General features: G+C 56.2%; 1 protein-coding gene across 7 annotated transcripts in view; it reads right to left on the bottom strand.

Annotated features, from left to right (window-relative positions):
- Positions 1-16380, bottom strand: part of ASTN2 (astrotactin 2) — a 348717-nt gene that overhangs the window by 91849 nt on the left and 240488 nt on the right. For all 7 annotated transcript variants that reach the window (XM_013182791.3, XM_066980984.1, XM_066980985.1 and 4 more), the window contains one exon: positions 8810-9075. In XM_013182791.3, the coding sequence (XP_013038245.2) occupies positions 8810-9075 (266 nt within the window). The remainder of the gene's footprint in view (positions 1-8809; positions 9076-16380) is intronic.

Below are 16380 nucleotides of genomic sequence, written 5' to 3'. Positions count from 1 at the left end.
TGACGGAGGAGCGGCCGGCTGGCACATGCTGGTGCTCAGCCTCCCCCAGTGCTCAGCAGGATGGATGCCCAGCCAGGCGTTTTCAGGGTTTTCCTGCCTACAAGGGCGGGGAAGTGGCAGGAGCAAGCCGAGGGGGAAATAGGTAAGATTGTGCAGAAAGGGGCTCCTTGCGCATGGAGCTCTTGCTCACCGCTGCGTTAGGAGGCTCCGTGCTCTCCGAAGAGACGCCTGCCTGCCCCTTGGGGATGCTCGCTGGCCCCACAGAAACGCTAGGCACAAATGAAGGGTCTCAGGGAGCTTTGGGAGCTCTGTCCATAGTCCTCCCAGCCCTGGAGCCAAGTGTTCAGACCAAGCCCATGCTTCTTTCCATTAACTCCCCATAATCTCGTCCAGGAGCCCGGTGGCAGAGGACGACCAAGAGCAATGGACAACGGATGCAGGGAAGGTGCTGAGAGCTGTCCCACGGGCAGCTGCAGCCTCAGGAGAGCTGCAACCAGAACATGTGGGCACCTCCCTGCTCTGCGGTGCCCGAGGGTCCCTTTCCCTCCTGCCTCGGAGCGGGCACCTCCAGCCGAGAGCATCCCCCCGAGGCATCTCCTGCCCTCCCTGCCGCCTCGCTCAGCAGCATGCAGCCTCCCCTCCCTGCCAGGAGGCAGCAGGCAGAGTTACGAGCCCACCTCCGACACCTCCAGCTCCACAGCAGATGCTTGGCCGTGGTGGCCACACCAAGGCAGGGAGCTGTGCAAAGCCACCAGGCTCTGCAAGGGCTCCCCGGGACCGGCTCTGCCCCCTGGCAGCGCTGCCCCTGCTCTGCCAGCAGCTCCCCGGCATCTCAACGCCCCTCTGTGCCCTAAGGCAATTTTGTCTTTCATTTAAAAGTATCCAAATTGTATTGTTTGCCTGTGAGTCAGCCCATTTAGTTTATGTCCTTCAGTGCCAGAGGGGAAATTTATGAGATGAGAAACTGGCTCAAAACGTTTATTTTCTAGATGACGAGTCATGCCATTAGATATATAGCATTATGAATCATAGGAACAGCATCTAATTTGCTCTTAAAGGTATAATAGGTCTGACTCCCCACACCCATACGCACACATATATTGGATTGATAGTTCCCCCATAGGATGGCTAGTTCATTTGTTTTGACATGAGCAAGACTTACAGGACCATAAAGTCCCATCTTACCATAAGTTAAGCCTATTCATAAAAAAATATTAGGAAATGAATGATCAGCTAAGCACATTTATCCTACACTCGATTGCATATGGATCTATCTCCTGTTGTTATTTGTGCGCAGGGGGAGGCCATTTGGCCCCGTTTTATAGCTCAGACGCTCTGCAACGAACAGGGAAGAACATTTCCTCTTTGTCCTCTGTTAGACCTAGCTGATGGAGGGAGAAGCAGCAAGTTATTTCTGACCGTGGGCTTGCTGTTGACATCCCCGGAGAGAAAAATTATAGGACACGAGGAACATTGCAGATCAGCATTTGCAGGATTCAGCATGCAGCACGGAGGCCGTTTTTTCCAGATGGGGCACTGGGAGGGGTGTGTGCTGTGTGCTTATCTCTCTTTGCAGATCTGGTCTTCTCCATGGCTGGTAGGGATGTGAAAATCTGGCCGAAGTGTTGTTTTATGTCTACGTTTCCTTACGGTTGGAATGCACACCTCGGTTTCTGCTAAAATTAAAGAGGGAATTCAGGGAGATGATGGAAAAAAGAAACAAACAACACACAAACAAGCAGGCAGGCCGGAGGTCGATATGCTGCAGGTACCCTCGATGGACCAGAAGCTGGTGATTTGGTACACTGTGGTTTGTGCACTGGTTTCCTGATTACTTTCTTCAGAAGTTTTTCTTTGAGGCCACTGATGAGTGCAGCTCCCCGGCGCTGCCATGCTCCGTGCAGCCCATAGATAACAGCAGTGCTGCCTATTCGTCAAGGGAAAGAAGAGCATGGGATGCAGGATCAAGCAGGCATTTTACAGCCTGGCCGGGGTGCTATCACCACGACAGGGCGGCTGAAGAAAAGCTTTCCATGCCCTTACAGTGAGGCTCAGTGCGGCTCACAGGAGATAAACACTGCTCCTTAGTAGTCTAGACATCTCTGGGAGGAGGAAAACAAACAGAAAGGAGAAGGAAAATGAAGGATTTCCCAGGCCAGAGACTCTTTCCAGGATCACGCAGTTCGCGTCTGAAAGTCTGCTCCAGGTTCACAGCGAAGGAGGATGAAGTTTCCCTGCTGCTGCTGGCAGGTGATCTCATCTGCTGCTGCTCACACCCTGCCTGCCTCCGGCTGCCTGTCCTGGGGGAGCAGCATCACCAGGCACTTCATCCCGGGAAGGCTCTTCAGCGGTCTGCCGGAAAGGTCAGGGTGCTGGAAGGGACCCAGGGTGGGCAGCATCCTGGTTTCTGTTATTTATGGGAAGCGAGGGAGCAGCAGAGGACACTGTAAAACCTGGCAGCAGGGGAAAATGAGAGCCTTCACAGGGCAGGGAGCGTCCCGTCCCAGGGAGCCGGCTCCACTTTCACACCTCGGCTCCAAAGCTCCCCACCGGGGTGGTTACAATGCCTCCATTCTTCCCCCGGCTAACGCGAGTCGGATGTGGGCTGGAGCTGCATCAGGATGCACAAGTGCTGGGCTTTGGCACGAGGAGGAGGACGGCCAATTAACAGATATTAAAATAAAGCAAAAACAAGCAAAAAAGCCCAGACCAAAACAACAACAACAAAAAAAAATCTCACCTCGACAATACAAACATTGTCCCCGTTCGCCCTGGCTCCCTTTCAGTTTTTGGCAGTGGAAAAAGAAATCACTGGCACCAGCTCCCTGCGCCTTCGGAGGCTGCTCCGGAAAAGGCACAGGGAGGGACGACGCTCTGCGTGCGGCGCTGAGGCTGGGCTCCCTTCCCCCTGCTCTGCCCTTCAAGGGCCACATCCACAAGGCCCCGCGACAGGGACACACAGAAAGCTCCTTGCCCAGGTGCTGGAGAGCCTCAGTGCGAGTCTTGTCCACACAAATCAGGGTGGGCTCCCCCTCACCCTGACCGGTGAGTGGTGATGGATGTATGAGGGATGTTTCACCCCGTTACGGGCTCTCAGAGTGTCCCTCCTGGTAATTCAGGGCTGGTGTAAAGGCACAGCGGTGCTCCAAGTATGCAGGCAAGGTAAAGCTCCATCGCACATCATCCATATGAACACCAAGTACGAGACACCCTTGACCCTGAGATCTGACCAAATCCCACCAACAGGAGATGCCAAAGCCATCTGCACTTTGCACTTGTGCTGAAATGCAGCCGTCAGGGCAAAGCGCGCACCCAGTAAGGGCACGGAGATCAGCTGGAACCAGGGAGGAAAAGCGACACCGCTCTCCAAAACCGCTGCCACCATGTCATCACTGCCCGTCCCTCTGCTCCAGCACATGCAGACTGCTGGTACAAGCGTGCACAGGTGGTGAAGCAGCTCCTGGCCTCATGGAGAGCCCTGGAGGGGTCCCAGCCACGCGCCGGGCACCTGCTGAGGCCGGTGGAGGTGCATCCCAGCCAGCCCCGTGCTCCCTCCATGCCGCTGGCTGGGTTGGGTGCGCTGCAAGGGGGTTGTGGCTGCAGATGAATGCTGAAATTTCTCAATTTTCAAATTAAACAAAGGTCCTAGGGGTCTTCTAAAATCCAAGCTCAATGTCCATTTGTCTCCTTAAATACAAGCAACGGGGTTTCGAGTGCATTTCCCCACCAGGAGCAGGATAAATCTCTCCTGCCCGCCACCCTCTAAGTGCTTCTGCAGCTGCTCTGCACGAGCCATGTGTTCGCTTGTGCTGGGGGGAAAGGGAGGAGGGAGAAGAGCGCACAAAGCAGACGGACCTCGCTGCTGAAGGCGCCCGCCCCTGCCTCCCCCAGGTCCTGGTGCTGTGTCCGTGTCCGGGTGGGAGGGATGGGGACGCAGGTGTCCCCGCTCGCCCCGGTGCCTCCCGGCTGGCTGCCTGCCTCGCCTTCCCGCAGCCCATTCCGGGGACTGGGAGGCTTGCAGGATATGCGAGCCCGCTGTCTCCTCTCACCGGTGCCTCTCAGTGATTATCGAGGCGAGCTGGGCTCTTAGTCAGTCACACAGCTGCACGGAGCTGAGAAGTCAGAGGAACAAAAAGGTGAAAGCGATGATATTGCAGGCTGCGCCTCCTTCCTCTCCCGGCTCGTGCTGGACTGGAGCTGCACGGGGGATTCACCACCATGGGAAAGGGGAAAGGGAAACCTGCAGCGCTCTCCGCCTCGCCCTGCTCACCGTGCTGCTGGACACGGGCTTTTCTGCGCCAGGACTCAAGAACTGCATCGGGGAGAAGTGTATTGCCCGTCCCGTGTGGTGAAGCTAGGCAGGAGTATCTTGGTGGAGCAGCGAGGAGGAGGAAGGCCACCAGAACTGGCTCTCTGGCTGGGGTGACGTGCAGCTGTCCTCTGCTTTGGCTTCGGGACCTTCACTAGAGGGAAACCACGCAGGGCCACCAGGTCTCTTCTCTCCCGCTCTATGCCCTCAACAGCATCCAGACCTCGAAGTGCCCGGGGGCACTTTTTTCAGCAGAAAGGCACAAAATGGGCAGAGGCTCGTTGCTGTTGGGTCTGACCAGCCACAGACAAGGGTGTAGGTTTCTTCTGCAATCCCACAGTGAAGAATCTCCTCCAATTTCATCAGGACACGGCAGTGGAGGGATTGTTGCTTTAACCACACTCTGGTGCCTGCACTGCTACAGGGCACAAGCGAAGCAGAAGAGATGCGGGCTGAGAGCATCGATCAGCCAAAACATGATGCAGGTTCCAGAGACCCCCAGGGAAGTCACCTCACTCAGTCTTTTCACGCTCCTGAGCTCATGTTGTCAGCATCTGGACTGAGGAACAGAGGCTCTGTAAAGGCAGTGGTGCTAGGAGCCACCCTGAGCTCATTTACCTTCACCAGCTGACCAGGAGCAGTGGAAGGAAGACTCCAGCAGTGCCCGCTCCAGCAAGAGGCCCCTTCTCTGTGAAACCTTCCTCCCACAACCACAGCAGTCGTGATGGCTACGAAAAAGCCATCCAACGACGCTCTTCAAAAGGTACCTGGACTTCTGAACACGTTTCCTTGGCCCACACCTCTTCTTGCCTCCCTCCCCAAAAGCTTTGAGCTCCTGGGGCAGTTGAGATCGCCTTTCACAAATGTTGTTTTGGACAAAGCCTGAAATCGCCGCGTGTCCTGGGACGGCAGCAGCAGCCTGGGACGTCCCTGCCCTAGCACCAGCACAGTCCCCAGGTATCAGTGACCGTGCAAGCTCTCCAACAATGCTGTTAAGCCACAGAGGGAAGCAGGAGCACTCCCTCGCAGAGGCTCACTCTGTAAACTGTGCACCGGGAGGAGAAGAGGGGCCACGGGTCCCCGACAGCATCCTGCCCAGGGCACCCCATGTGCTCACCCAGCCCGGTGCTGGGGGCGATGCTCGGGTAGGACCAGGGCAACATCTCCCCTGGATCCACGTCTGCAGTGCCGGCAGCAGCAACGCCAGGCGCTCGCTGGAGCTGGCTCACGCGCGTTTACACTGCCAGGGGCTGACGAGAGGCTTTGAACTGCAACCGTAAACCAAAACTCCCCCTGATCAGCCACAACTGAGGGTTTCCTGATGCTTACGGTACAAATGGCTTCAGACGAGTTTTCCCTGGGCAGCAAGAGGCAGAACCTGACTCCTGGAGTCCTTCTAAATTTCATGTCCTTGCTTTAAAGCAAGGAGAAAATAGCCACCCCCAGTCACGTGGAAATAAAGAGCTTTCCAACTTAGTTCACATGGGCAAAGCAATATATTTTCACCTAATCTTTCTCTTGGAAATGGTCAGTTTTAGCTGAAATCAAACATGTATGCATACAAAAAATAATAATAATAAAAAAAAAAAATCACGAATCAGCCCAAGGCAGACACTCAGCCTGGAAACTTAAATCCCAGCACTTAAAGTCTGGCAAGGTCATCAGAAACCGAGAACAAGGCCTTGTACACGAGGTAGTTGTAAATTTTAAACAGTGTGTAACTCCCTTTACTGAGGTAGATGAAAAGATACACCTACTGAAAACCACGGGCAACATTTCTTTACCTGCATCTTGCCTTATCTCTGCGGCTAGGCTTACCACAGAAAACTTCAGCAGAACTTTACAGATGTGAGCATCCGTATTGTTAACAACCTTTCCTTCCCTCTAATAATATATAACGATCTATGTGTACATATATGCAAAGAGAATTTTTTGTTTATCTTCCCCCCCCTTTTTTTTTTTTGACTACTGTGAGGGAATTGGGCTCTGACTGCAGTTCCTATAGGGTCAGCATCTGCTCTACCAATTATTATTCACAGAAGCGGGGAACAGCAGGCAGGAGAGCAGTGAGCAGGAGGCCCGTGAGCTGCGGATGCTGCACTCGGAGGGGAGGGACACGGCTGGTCTTGTGAGGTCGTGTCCCCAGACTGCCACCCCGACGTCCCCCCTCCCTGGACAAAGGGACCCTCCCGTGCTCCAAACTGCAGTGTCCAAATGCTCATCCCAGACATCTGCAAGTCTTGTTTATGCCACAGGCAAATGCCACACCGCCAGTGCCTGGGACCACCCCCAGACTCCAAAGTGATGCTGGAAAAGGGAGTTTCACCCTGCGGGCCTTACACCAGATACTGCTGGCAGCACAGACCCCTTGAGCACCCGTCCTGGTGCGCAGACGGAGGCAGCAATTGAAATCAACAGCTTCACCTCACCTTGGCAGGGGAAGCAGGCACACCTGCTGGGTCTCACCACAGAGGTGATGGCTTCTCAGAGCAAAAGGCTTTCTCCTGGTCTCTCTCTCCCCACAAAAACCTGGCCACTGCCAGCTCCATCTCCTTGGGAGAGGCTGGGGACGCTTTGCCCATCGCACACCCCTGGCAGTAGGGCTCCAGCACCCTGCCCCGTGCAGGTCCCACCTGGAGGTTTGCACAGCAGGGCTGCGAGCTCCTCCTGCAGCGATGGATGGCAGCCACCAGGCATGAGGACTGTCCCTGCCTGTCCCTGGGCAGGAGGGGAGCAGGGGGAGGAGAGGGAGAGAAATATGTGTCCTGCATGAGATGGATGGAGAGCAGGGTGAGAAGCAAGCTGCGGAGGGAGGGAAGTGGGAGCAGGTCCGCACACAGCACCTGGCACAGCCGGGCTCTGTCGGGGACACCTCCATCGCTGGGCAGGTGCCAGGAGGAGGAGGGACCCGGCTTACACAGCCCTCTGGAGGATGGCCGGGGCTCCTCTTGTTTGGTTGCTTCTTTGGGGTCTTGTTTGTTTGCCTGTTTGTTTGTTGTTTTTCCCAGCGCCTCGGCAGAAAGCACAATGCGGGCGGTCCTCCAGCTGCAGCCGATGGGACCGGCCCTCTGCTGAGCCCGGGGAGGAGGAGGAGGCTGCTGCTGGAGAAAGGCAGGCTCTGGCTCCCCAGGACAAGGAGGCAACCCCAGGACAAGGAAGAGGAGGAGGAAGGCACCTTCAAGGAGGAGGAGGGCGCTTTGCAGCTCTGGCAGGGTGGCATTGCCACCAGGGCACAGGGCTGGTGGTCAGCAGGATCGGTGTGGGTGCCCCAGGTCTGCTGGGCTCTGCTTGCTTTCACTGTCAGCCCCTTCCCCACTGCCTAACCTACCTCCCACCCCCCAAGGGGAACTGCCATCCTGCAGACGGAAGCCCCTCTTTCCTGCCTGAAGGAAACCAGCTCTCCCCCTGCTCTCCCTGTACCCAGGATGCGTGACCCCAGCACTGCCGTGGGCACGTGATAAAAGCAGGGCGATGTCTCCTGAACATTTCCCAATGGGAACAGGAGATGGGTGAGGAAAGGGCACAGGCAATGAATGCCACCTGGCTCTGGAGAAATCCCTGTCCTGTTTGCAGGGAGAAGGCAATGAACCCGTCCTGGCTGTGGGTGCAGCAGGGGTGGTGCCAAGCCAGGTCTCCACAGCTCTGGAAGGCAGTGAGGTAGGGCTGAGGCTGGGCCTGGTGGTGAGACCTTCCCAAGGGAAAGTGGGATGGGGGAAAGCAGAGGACAGAGAGAAGTGGGAAAAGCATGAGAACAGGAGGGTGGGAGAAAGGGTGTTTAGGGAAAACATGAAAGAGAGAGGAACAGAATTAAAGAATGCAGGCATGGCTGCATGGAAGTACCAGGAAGATTAACAGATGGAAGAGCAGGAACGGGATCAAGGGGCACCCAAGGAGGGACAGTCCCCATAAGGGACCTGGGTGCCAGGAGAAGCGTGGCAGCTCTTTTGCCCACGGATCTGGGAGAGGGGGAAGTATCATTCTTGGTGGTCACACCTCCAGTTTGCTGGGATTGTTTCCAGACCTGCAGCCCTCTCTGTCCCACCCACAGCTGCTGCGCGCTGGCTCTCTCCCTGCACCTTAATCAAGTGCAGGCTCGGTGCTAATAAGTGACTTTAAGCAGGTCTGTCGTTTCTGGATTTGGGGTTAGGGGGCTGCAGAGGGAAGTGGGGGGTTGACGGGAACAGAGAAAGTGGGAAATAAATCTACAAATGATTAACACTGAAGTATTCACAGGAGGGAGAGGAGCCCAGCCCCAGGGAAGGGTCACCTCCTGCTTTGCTGGTCCCTCCTGGAGTAACAGTGACCTCCTGTGGCTGCGGGCCTGTCCCGAGGGGCTGCTTATTCCCTCCGGCTGCACTTGTGCTTTCCCCACCAAACCCGCACACAAAACCACTGCCACCATCTAGGGAAGTCAGCATCGACACCGAGGCAGAGGCAGGCTTGGGAGGTGGCTCCAGCAGGCTCCCGGTGGTGGAGCCGGTCCTTCACCAGCTCACTCACCTCCCTGGTGTCGTTGTCCTGGATCAGGGCGTACAGAGGCACCACGCGGTTGATCTCCAGCAGCACTGGCGTGGGGCTGAGCTGCTCCTTGCCTGGGCGCCGGCACAAGTGGCAGGTGGATGGGCAGCGCCCCTTCTCCTCGCAGTGGATCTCCACGCCGGAGATGAGGTGGTCGTCAGAAAGCATCTGTGCAGTCAGCAGGCCCGAGAGATAGGTGATGAATGGCATGGATTTCAGTTCCTTCTTGTTCCCGAGCTCGGTTGTTTCTGGTTTAGAGAGAGGGAAGAAAATAAATAGGATTAAAGAAATCTCAGCACGGTCCTTTTCCCCAAAGCCAAACTTCGTTGCAGCCAGGAGAAATGCAGCTGCTGAAGGTGTGGGCCAGGTAGGAGCAGGAAACCAGAAAGGTCAAGGAGAGAAAGAGAAAACCAGGGCTTGCAGGTCACTGCTGGGGAGCAGGTTGAAAGCAGGAGCATTTCCAGCCAAACACTTCTACAGTGACAGAAGTGACCGTGTTCTCATCCCTCTTTTTTTGTGATTTGCATCTTCACTTCCTGTGCTCTGAAAAAAAAAAACACCTGAGTGCATCTTGCCTGCCAGGAGAAACCTCTCCAAAAGGACACGTCAGGGTCTGAGTGCCCTCACCCCACCCTGGCACCAGCACTCCCAGTCCCCATGTCCTTCGTTTGGGCGATGCATCGGGCAGCGCACTGAGACTGACCGAAGGCAAAGAGATTTGGCATGGGATGAAGTCCCATGGCAAAGAGGCTCAGTGACAGGACAGAACAATCTCACCACAGGGGGAACAGATGGGAGCATTTCCAACACCAAGCTGTCAAGACCCTGCTTTTAGGAAACATTCAGGACTTTGAAACCCATTGTGAAGCTTCCTGGTGGTCTAATCCACAGGGAGAGAAACCCAGAAAGCCCGACTTTTTTCTTCTGACTTGGCCCAAAAGCTCACTGAGGACCAGGAAAGGATTGCACCTGGTGATACCCTGAGAAGAGAAGGCAGGACTCCCATCTTTGTGCTGTACGCTGCTATTTTAACTCTTTAATCAGACCCCTCCTCTGGGGTTGACTGAAGAAGGAAGACCCAACCTTCATGGCCTACAGAAGAGAAACCTTTCTCGTCCTGTGCCCGAACAGGGCTCACGACACCAGATGGGGGATGGATGCTGCCTTCAGCAACAACTTCCCCATCCCAAGAAGTTGCTGCAAAGGAACGAGTTTTGTCTCCGTGCCCTCGACTTGCAGTGACATGCAGCTGATCTGGCAAGGCACTTGTCAATTAGAAATACAAATAAACACAGCATTCATTCATTCCTCTTGAAGCCCTTCGGGCTAGGGACAGCCCTTCCCCTTCTGCCAGGCTGTCAGGGAACACTTACGTGCGCACGATCAAAGCTGTCAGGGGAAGACGAGCAAATTCCAAGCAGCCCGTCCTCCAGCGGGATTACGTGGGACAGTTGCTAAGATAAATTAAAACAAGGCTGTGACAGAGGTGTCTCTGTATCTCGGGAGACAATGGTATACACAGACATGGAAAAAGAGCCTCAGAACTGGTTCTTGGAAAGATTATCTTCTGGGAGAGTGGCTCCAGGCAACTGCAAGCCTCGTAAGGGAAAGCCGTGACACTGCTAACCTGGGTGGCTCGTGAAGAGGGAAGCTACGAGACAAGGCTTGAGCCTCTCCTGGCCTCTGGATCAGACTAACTCTTGTTGTAACACAGCCGCTGAACGACACTTAGAAGAGGAAGAGAAAGAAGATGACAATGACTGTTCCAGGCTGCAAAGCTTGTTCACCAGAGCTCAAGCAGTCTCAGTCCAGTCAGAGATCTTCCACGGGAAGGAAGTTTTGGAGTCAGGCGTTAAGGGAAAACATTAATACACAACAGAAGAGAAAGCGGAATCACTTCATCTCATGATGGACTATGGGATATCAAACCTTCCTTCCTGAGCTGGTGGCTTGACAGCCCAGAATCCCAGACTGCTGGCATCCAACGGCTGGACCTAGCCTTAACACGGACTGTTGCTTAGCCAAAACTTGGCTGTGCCTTGTTTCATGATGTAGCGCACAGTTTCAAGCCTTTCTGAAAACCAAGTTTCAAACCACACCCAGGCTTCTACCAACAGCTGGAAGAGGACCCGAAGGCAGCCCAGGCTGGGTGGGTGGCACGGCCACGCTGTTGGAGCACCGCGTGGGGATGCTTCATTTCAGGAACCTTTCTGGGCTCTCTGCTCTGGGCTTCTCTGCCTGCGTCCCCTCTGCTTCGAAGCACGGGGCACGCGATGCATTCGCGCACGGTGCTTGTGGCCTCAGGGGCTCTTAGAGTACCAACAAGTAGTACAGGGTGGGATGGATAAGTGGGAAGAGCAACCTTCCCTGGTCCTCCTCAGCTGCCACCTCAGTTTGGAAGGAGCAAGCCGAGGTGAGTAAAAGGCAAATTAAACCTCCGAGCAAGAGTTCCTCCCTGCAGGACAGCTAACCCAGCCAGAACGTGAGCGTGTCCAGCACATCCTGCCCCTCCATCCACCTCGGTTATCCTCCACTGCCAGGAAAGGGCACTGATGGCAGGGTGGTGGAGGTGGTGGCTGAAAGAGCTCTCCAAAGGGATGGGCACGAAGGCGAGGGCTCCTCCTTCCTCCTGATGGAAACACAGGTTGGGCACGGCCATTCAGGAGCAGCAGTCACCGAATGGAGCTGCACACAGGGAAGAGCAGAGGGCTGCAAATAAAATGAGGTAGAAAAGCAGCGGCTCATCAGGGAGGCTGCGTGTGCAGCACAGCTCCCCTTCTCAGCCACAGAAGATTGACCGTGGAGCCGGGTGACGGGTGGCAGACTTGTCAGCACGGCGGACTTCCTAGGTAAGGTGGTAATGGGTGTCTGCATTTAATCCTCTATTGCAGTTGAAGCTCCAATCGCTTTGGGGAAAGGAATTGCGTTGTAGATTGGGTTCCTGGGGACGTGAGGGGTTACTGCAGCTGAGGTTAACAGTTCAGTGTGCTGGAAACTAATTCACGGTGTTCCCTTGTACTGCAGAGGCTCTGGGTACAACTCCAAATGAGGAAAATGAAATAGGACATGGCTCAGCAGAGGGAGACGGGCTTCACTGCCAAATCACCAGCTCTCATCCAGATGAGCACTTGGAAGCCATCAGCACTGGAGAGCAGTTCCTGGTAGCTTTTGTGGAACGAGCTTTGGGGGCTTAAGTACAGTCCTAACAAAATAATCACCCCGTTCCTGCTGTTAAAACCTGTCTGTGAGTGCCAGCAGCGCAACCTGCTCGTGAGCCAGCTCCTCTGGGGCCGGGGAGACGCGGCGCAGAGGAAGTGCTGCTCCTGGTCGACGTGCTCTGGGATGAAAGCGTCAGCCCCAGGTGCCTTCGGGCTGCACTCGTCCCTCGAAACCTGGTGATTTCCTTGATGGGGAGCGTGCTGCCCTCTTCCCACCCACGTCACTTGCAGCGACGCACAGAGGAGTTACTGAGATCTGGGAGATGCATCCCCCAAATACACAAGCGTGTTCCTGGACCTGCCACTGCCTCTTGAGCCAAGGGAGAGCTGAGGGGTCCCTGTGCCTCCCTCTCCCCTCTCTCGGAGGCAGGTTTGAGGGATTTGCTCTGCGGCCTGCACTCACAGCTCTGCTCCCCAAGGCAAACCCGACAGGGAACTGGAGAAGCCCCCACACTCCTGGAGGCTTGCTCTGGCTTTTATTACCTCGGTGCTGCAGAGGGCTCACCAGCAATGAGACCCAGCTGACTGGCTTCTGCTGGGGCTTACATACGCGTGGCCCAGCCCTGCTCCTGCTGAAGTCAAAGGAAGTTTCTGCCGTTAGATTGGAGAATCAGAACCAGACCCTGAAACGTAACGTTGCAATGCCATCGCTGGTTGCCAGTGAAGCCAACAGAAACACTCCTGTTGTCTTCGCTGCAAGCTGGGCCAAATAAATTTAGCTTCATTGTTCAGGTCCACGTTGCACAAGCCCCGTGCATGACTGGGTAACCTCCCAGAGCACTCCTTCCAAGCCTCTGCCTTGTTCTCAGGGAAAGGTTTTGCAGGTGACCGCTGCTGGGGAGCTCTGCGGAGCCCAGCCTGGCAGCACGGCGAGGCTCGGCCACGGGGGCTGCAGCGCACCGGGAGGGAGGACGGAGGGGTTCCTTATCGGCCCTTGCATCTGAACGTGCTTTCGCTAATGCTGCTGGCGACTCAGCGAGTCCTGGCAACATCTGCTTGGAAGCACAGCGCCGCGGATGTGGTTAGACGCATCACGGCAACTTGTGGGAGTTATTAGTTTGTTTGTTTGTCTGAAATATGTATTTAGAAAAAAAAAAAAAAAAAACAACAAACGACAACACAACAAATAAAATCACAGCCTTCCGCTCAGCATCAAGCCTTGCGTAAGAAAGGAGGATGAGCAGCACGGGGCGTGCAGAGGCACCGGTCGCCTGCCCCGGGGCACGGCTCCGGCTCCGTGCCCCACCAGGACTCAACAACCCCACAGCACGAGGCCACTGCCTGCAGCGAGCACGGTCCCTGCTGGGGACACAGCACTTACAGACGTGGGGAAAGGCAGCACCTCCTAGTGCTGGGACAAGAGGGAAGCATGATAACGCTACTGCTGTAGCGACCACCAAACAGAACACCTAACTTTTGTATTGGAGGGCTGTTTGGTCTTGAGGGCTCCCAGGAGGCGATGGTTCTGCTCATGGTCCAGCCTTTTATACTGTGCCTTTTCCAAAAGATCCCGAGTCATTCCAAAACCAGGAATCACTCCACTGACCACAAGAATGCAGCCACATCAGGGCTAAGATGTGGTAGCTCTTCAACAGCAGAAAAGCTTGGAACAAGACGAGGAAGAAGCTCTCCAGCTGAAGCTGTGAGAGAATTTAAGGAACAGACCCAGGCAGGGATACCTCCGGGTTAACCCTGCTGACACCCACAGCCTGATCAGCTGGGACTAAGTTAGGACCTGGGCTTGGCATTTCCACACAAGGCAGAGGACATTCTGGTCCACCTTCCCCTGCTGCCTCCCTCCAGCCGGGCAGACCTGGCCACCAGCTAGGGATTTAGGTGGGGATTTATGGCCGAGACGGCCGCCGGTTTGTTACCTGGCGGAAAAACACCCCGTTTGTTTGCAAATCCATCGAAAGGGAGCGAGAAAGGAAATCAATAGGCGTGTTCGCCTGGGAATTTCTCTTGCAGTGAGCTATTGTCAGAGCAGCAGCCGACGGGTCTGTGTGGAGCTCGGCCGGCTCCATTGCTGCCTGCTGCGAGCGCCGGGCACGCGGCGCTGCGGGGAGGCGTGGGGCGATGGCGGGGGAACCCGCTCGGGATGCGTGCACGGGAAGCACAGTGCCAGCCCCTGCCGCCACCCAGGACACACCGTAAGGGCCGAGCCACCGAGCAGCCAGCAACGCCTGTGCGTGTGGGGCTCACGCACCCGCTGTGGCACGGGGGAGCTCGCCGAGGAACCGTGAGCAACGCCTCCGTCCCTCGGCGTGGCATCCTGCGTGGCTGGCACGGGCGGTTTGGGGCTGGGCATCGCCACAGCCTGCCTGGCAGCGCCCAGCATCCCCTGTGCTGGTGCTGGCGAGCAGGAGGGTGCCCGGGGGAGCCCCCCCGAGCGGTGCGGGCTGCGTGTGGCCGTGCCACCGGCGGGGCTGCGGGGGCAGTTGTGGCCGGCTTGGTCCGTGAGGACCTGCTGCCCTCTGGTGGCTCTCGGGCTGCAAAACGCTGCTCCGAGCCCGTCCAGCCCCTCGGCTCTCGCCCTTAGGGCAGCCCCACACCCTGGGGAGCCGCTCTGGCAGCCCCCGGCAGCAGCCTCCTCCCTTTGGGGCTTCCCGACCCCTTCCCACCCCACCGCGGCCACCGTGCCCCCAGCGCCCCGCTGCCTCCCTCTGCGGGCGCCCCGCTCGCCGCCCCTGCTCTGCCCGCTGCTTGCAGCCAAACTCACGCCACAGATAGAGATGTTTCTTAACACCATTAAGAACAGCCTTGCAAGTCCAGGGCATTCAGGAAAAAATAAAAATAAAAATCCGGGAGGGTTTTTAGCGCACGCAAACAAACCTCTGTAAAAGTGGGCAGCACAGGTTCCACTGCTGTGCCTGTTTCCGCGAGCCCTGCAGAGCCCAGCCGCCTTCCCGCTGCCTGTGCTGGTTCACGCCAAAGCCCTGCCCTGCTCGCCACATCCTCAGCATCACCATGGTGCTTGGCCCCTGCCTCTGAGCCATTGCAAACCCCAAGGACAGCTCCGCGACCCCCAAATTGCTGCTGTTGTCTCCCCTGGGCTGTTGGCTGCACGTCCTCCCTGTCCTTCCTCGTCACGGTGCAGGGTCCCCATACCCTGACACACTGGGTAACAGCATTGGCTCGTTGCTATCACCTCTAACCAAATCCACAGTGTCCTTTGTTTTTTCCAAAGGATGCATTAAAGGATTATTTCCTCACAGCGTTCATTTTCAGATGTGGGACCACACAAAATCTGCCAGACCACGCCGGTTCAATCCCAACGTCCACCTCGCAAAATACATCACTGAAGGAGCATCTCCCGGGGGACTCCCGGGGAGTTTCACCCTTTGGCTCTTTATCCCTGAGCTCACTGTGGTGCAGGCCACCACAACACAGGGCAAGGCAGGTCCTTCATTCCGGGTCAAGCCACTTTTCCAGACCACCCGGCTGAACAAGTCTTACCTGCCGCATTTCCCAAAGGGCTGGACTGCACTCGCTGCGCTCAGACCCACGACCGCGTCCGACCTGGATGCAGTGGTGATGCCCGGAGGTGGGAGCGAGCCCCACGTCCCCTCCCTGGGCACAGCTCACCCCAAGGACTCTGTGCTCAGCAGCTTCCTGCTGAGGTTTGTTGCGTGGAGCCTGAAGCACAGCACGAAATCAGGAGAACATAAATCTCACTCATTTTCCTTTGTGAGACAAGCCCAGATTTGCATCTGCTCTGTCTCCAAGTGCCTTCGCTGCCTGCATTGCTCTCTCTGCTGTTTCCTGGTCCTTGCTGGGGTCAGCAAACCCCACGGAGGATGCACTGTACCCTTCAGCATGAGGTCTGGGCCCCACGGCTGCTGGCACGGTGCAGGCTGCGCTGTCCTCCCTGCATGCATGGATGGAGAAGCCCCATGCAGGGTTTGTGACAAATGTTTAAACTGAGAGCTCGCCTCTTCCACAGATGGAATTTCTCCATGCCACGGATCTCCACCTGTGCTCCCGCAGAGGAAGCCCCGAGCCCGGCCATTTCCTGATCTGCTGCACTGCACCACTGGGTCACAGTAAAACTCATTTCTCTGCTATCAGTGAAGCAGCCTGAAGACTCCTGAACGAAATTCGAGCTGGAGTGGGGCCCGTGTTACCGATATTCCTCACACCAGCACAACCCTGCAAAATGCCAGGGCAGAGCCACGATCGGGTTGCTGAAATCCTGCCTCTGATTTCAGCCGTCAGAGCCCATCTGATGGGGAGAAGAGCGGTCTGATAGAAAGGTCAGAGGGACGACAAGGAGGAGGGAAGAGGCAGGAGGGAAATGACTGATTACATGATTAACGACTCCACTCATTAGTCCTG

Source organism: Anser cygnoides, chromosome 20, assembly GCF_040182565.1.
Source record: "Anser cygnoides isolate HZ-2024a breed goose chromosome 20, Taihu_goose_T2T_genome, whole genome shotgun sequence".
NCBI classification, from domain to species: domain Eukaryota; kingdom Metazoa; phylum Chordata; class Aves; order Anseriformes; family Anatidae; genus Anser; species Anser cygnoides.
Note: the sequence above shows the minus strand (reverse complement) of the source record. Positions and strands in the feature narration are given on the sequence as shown.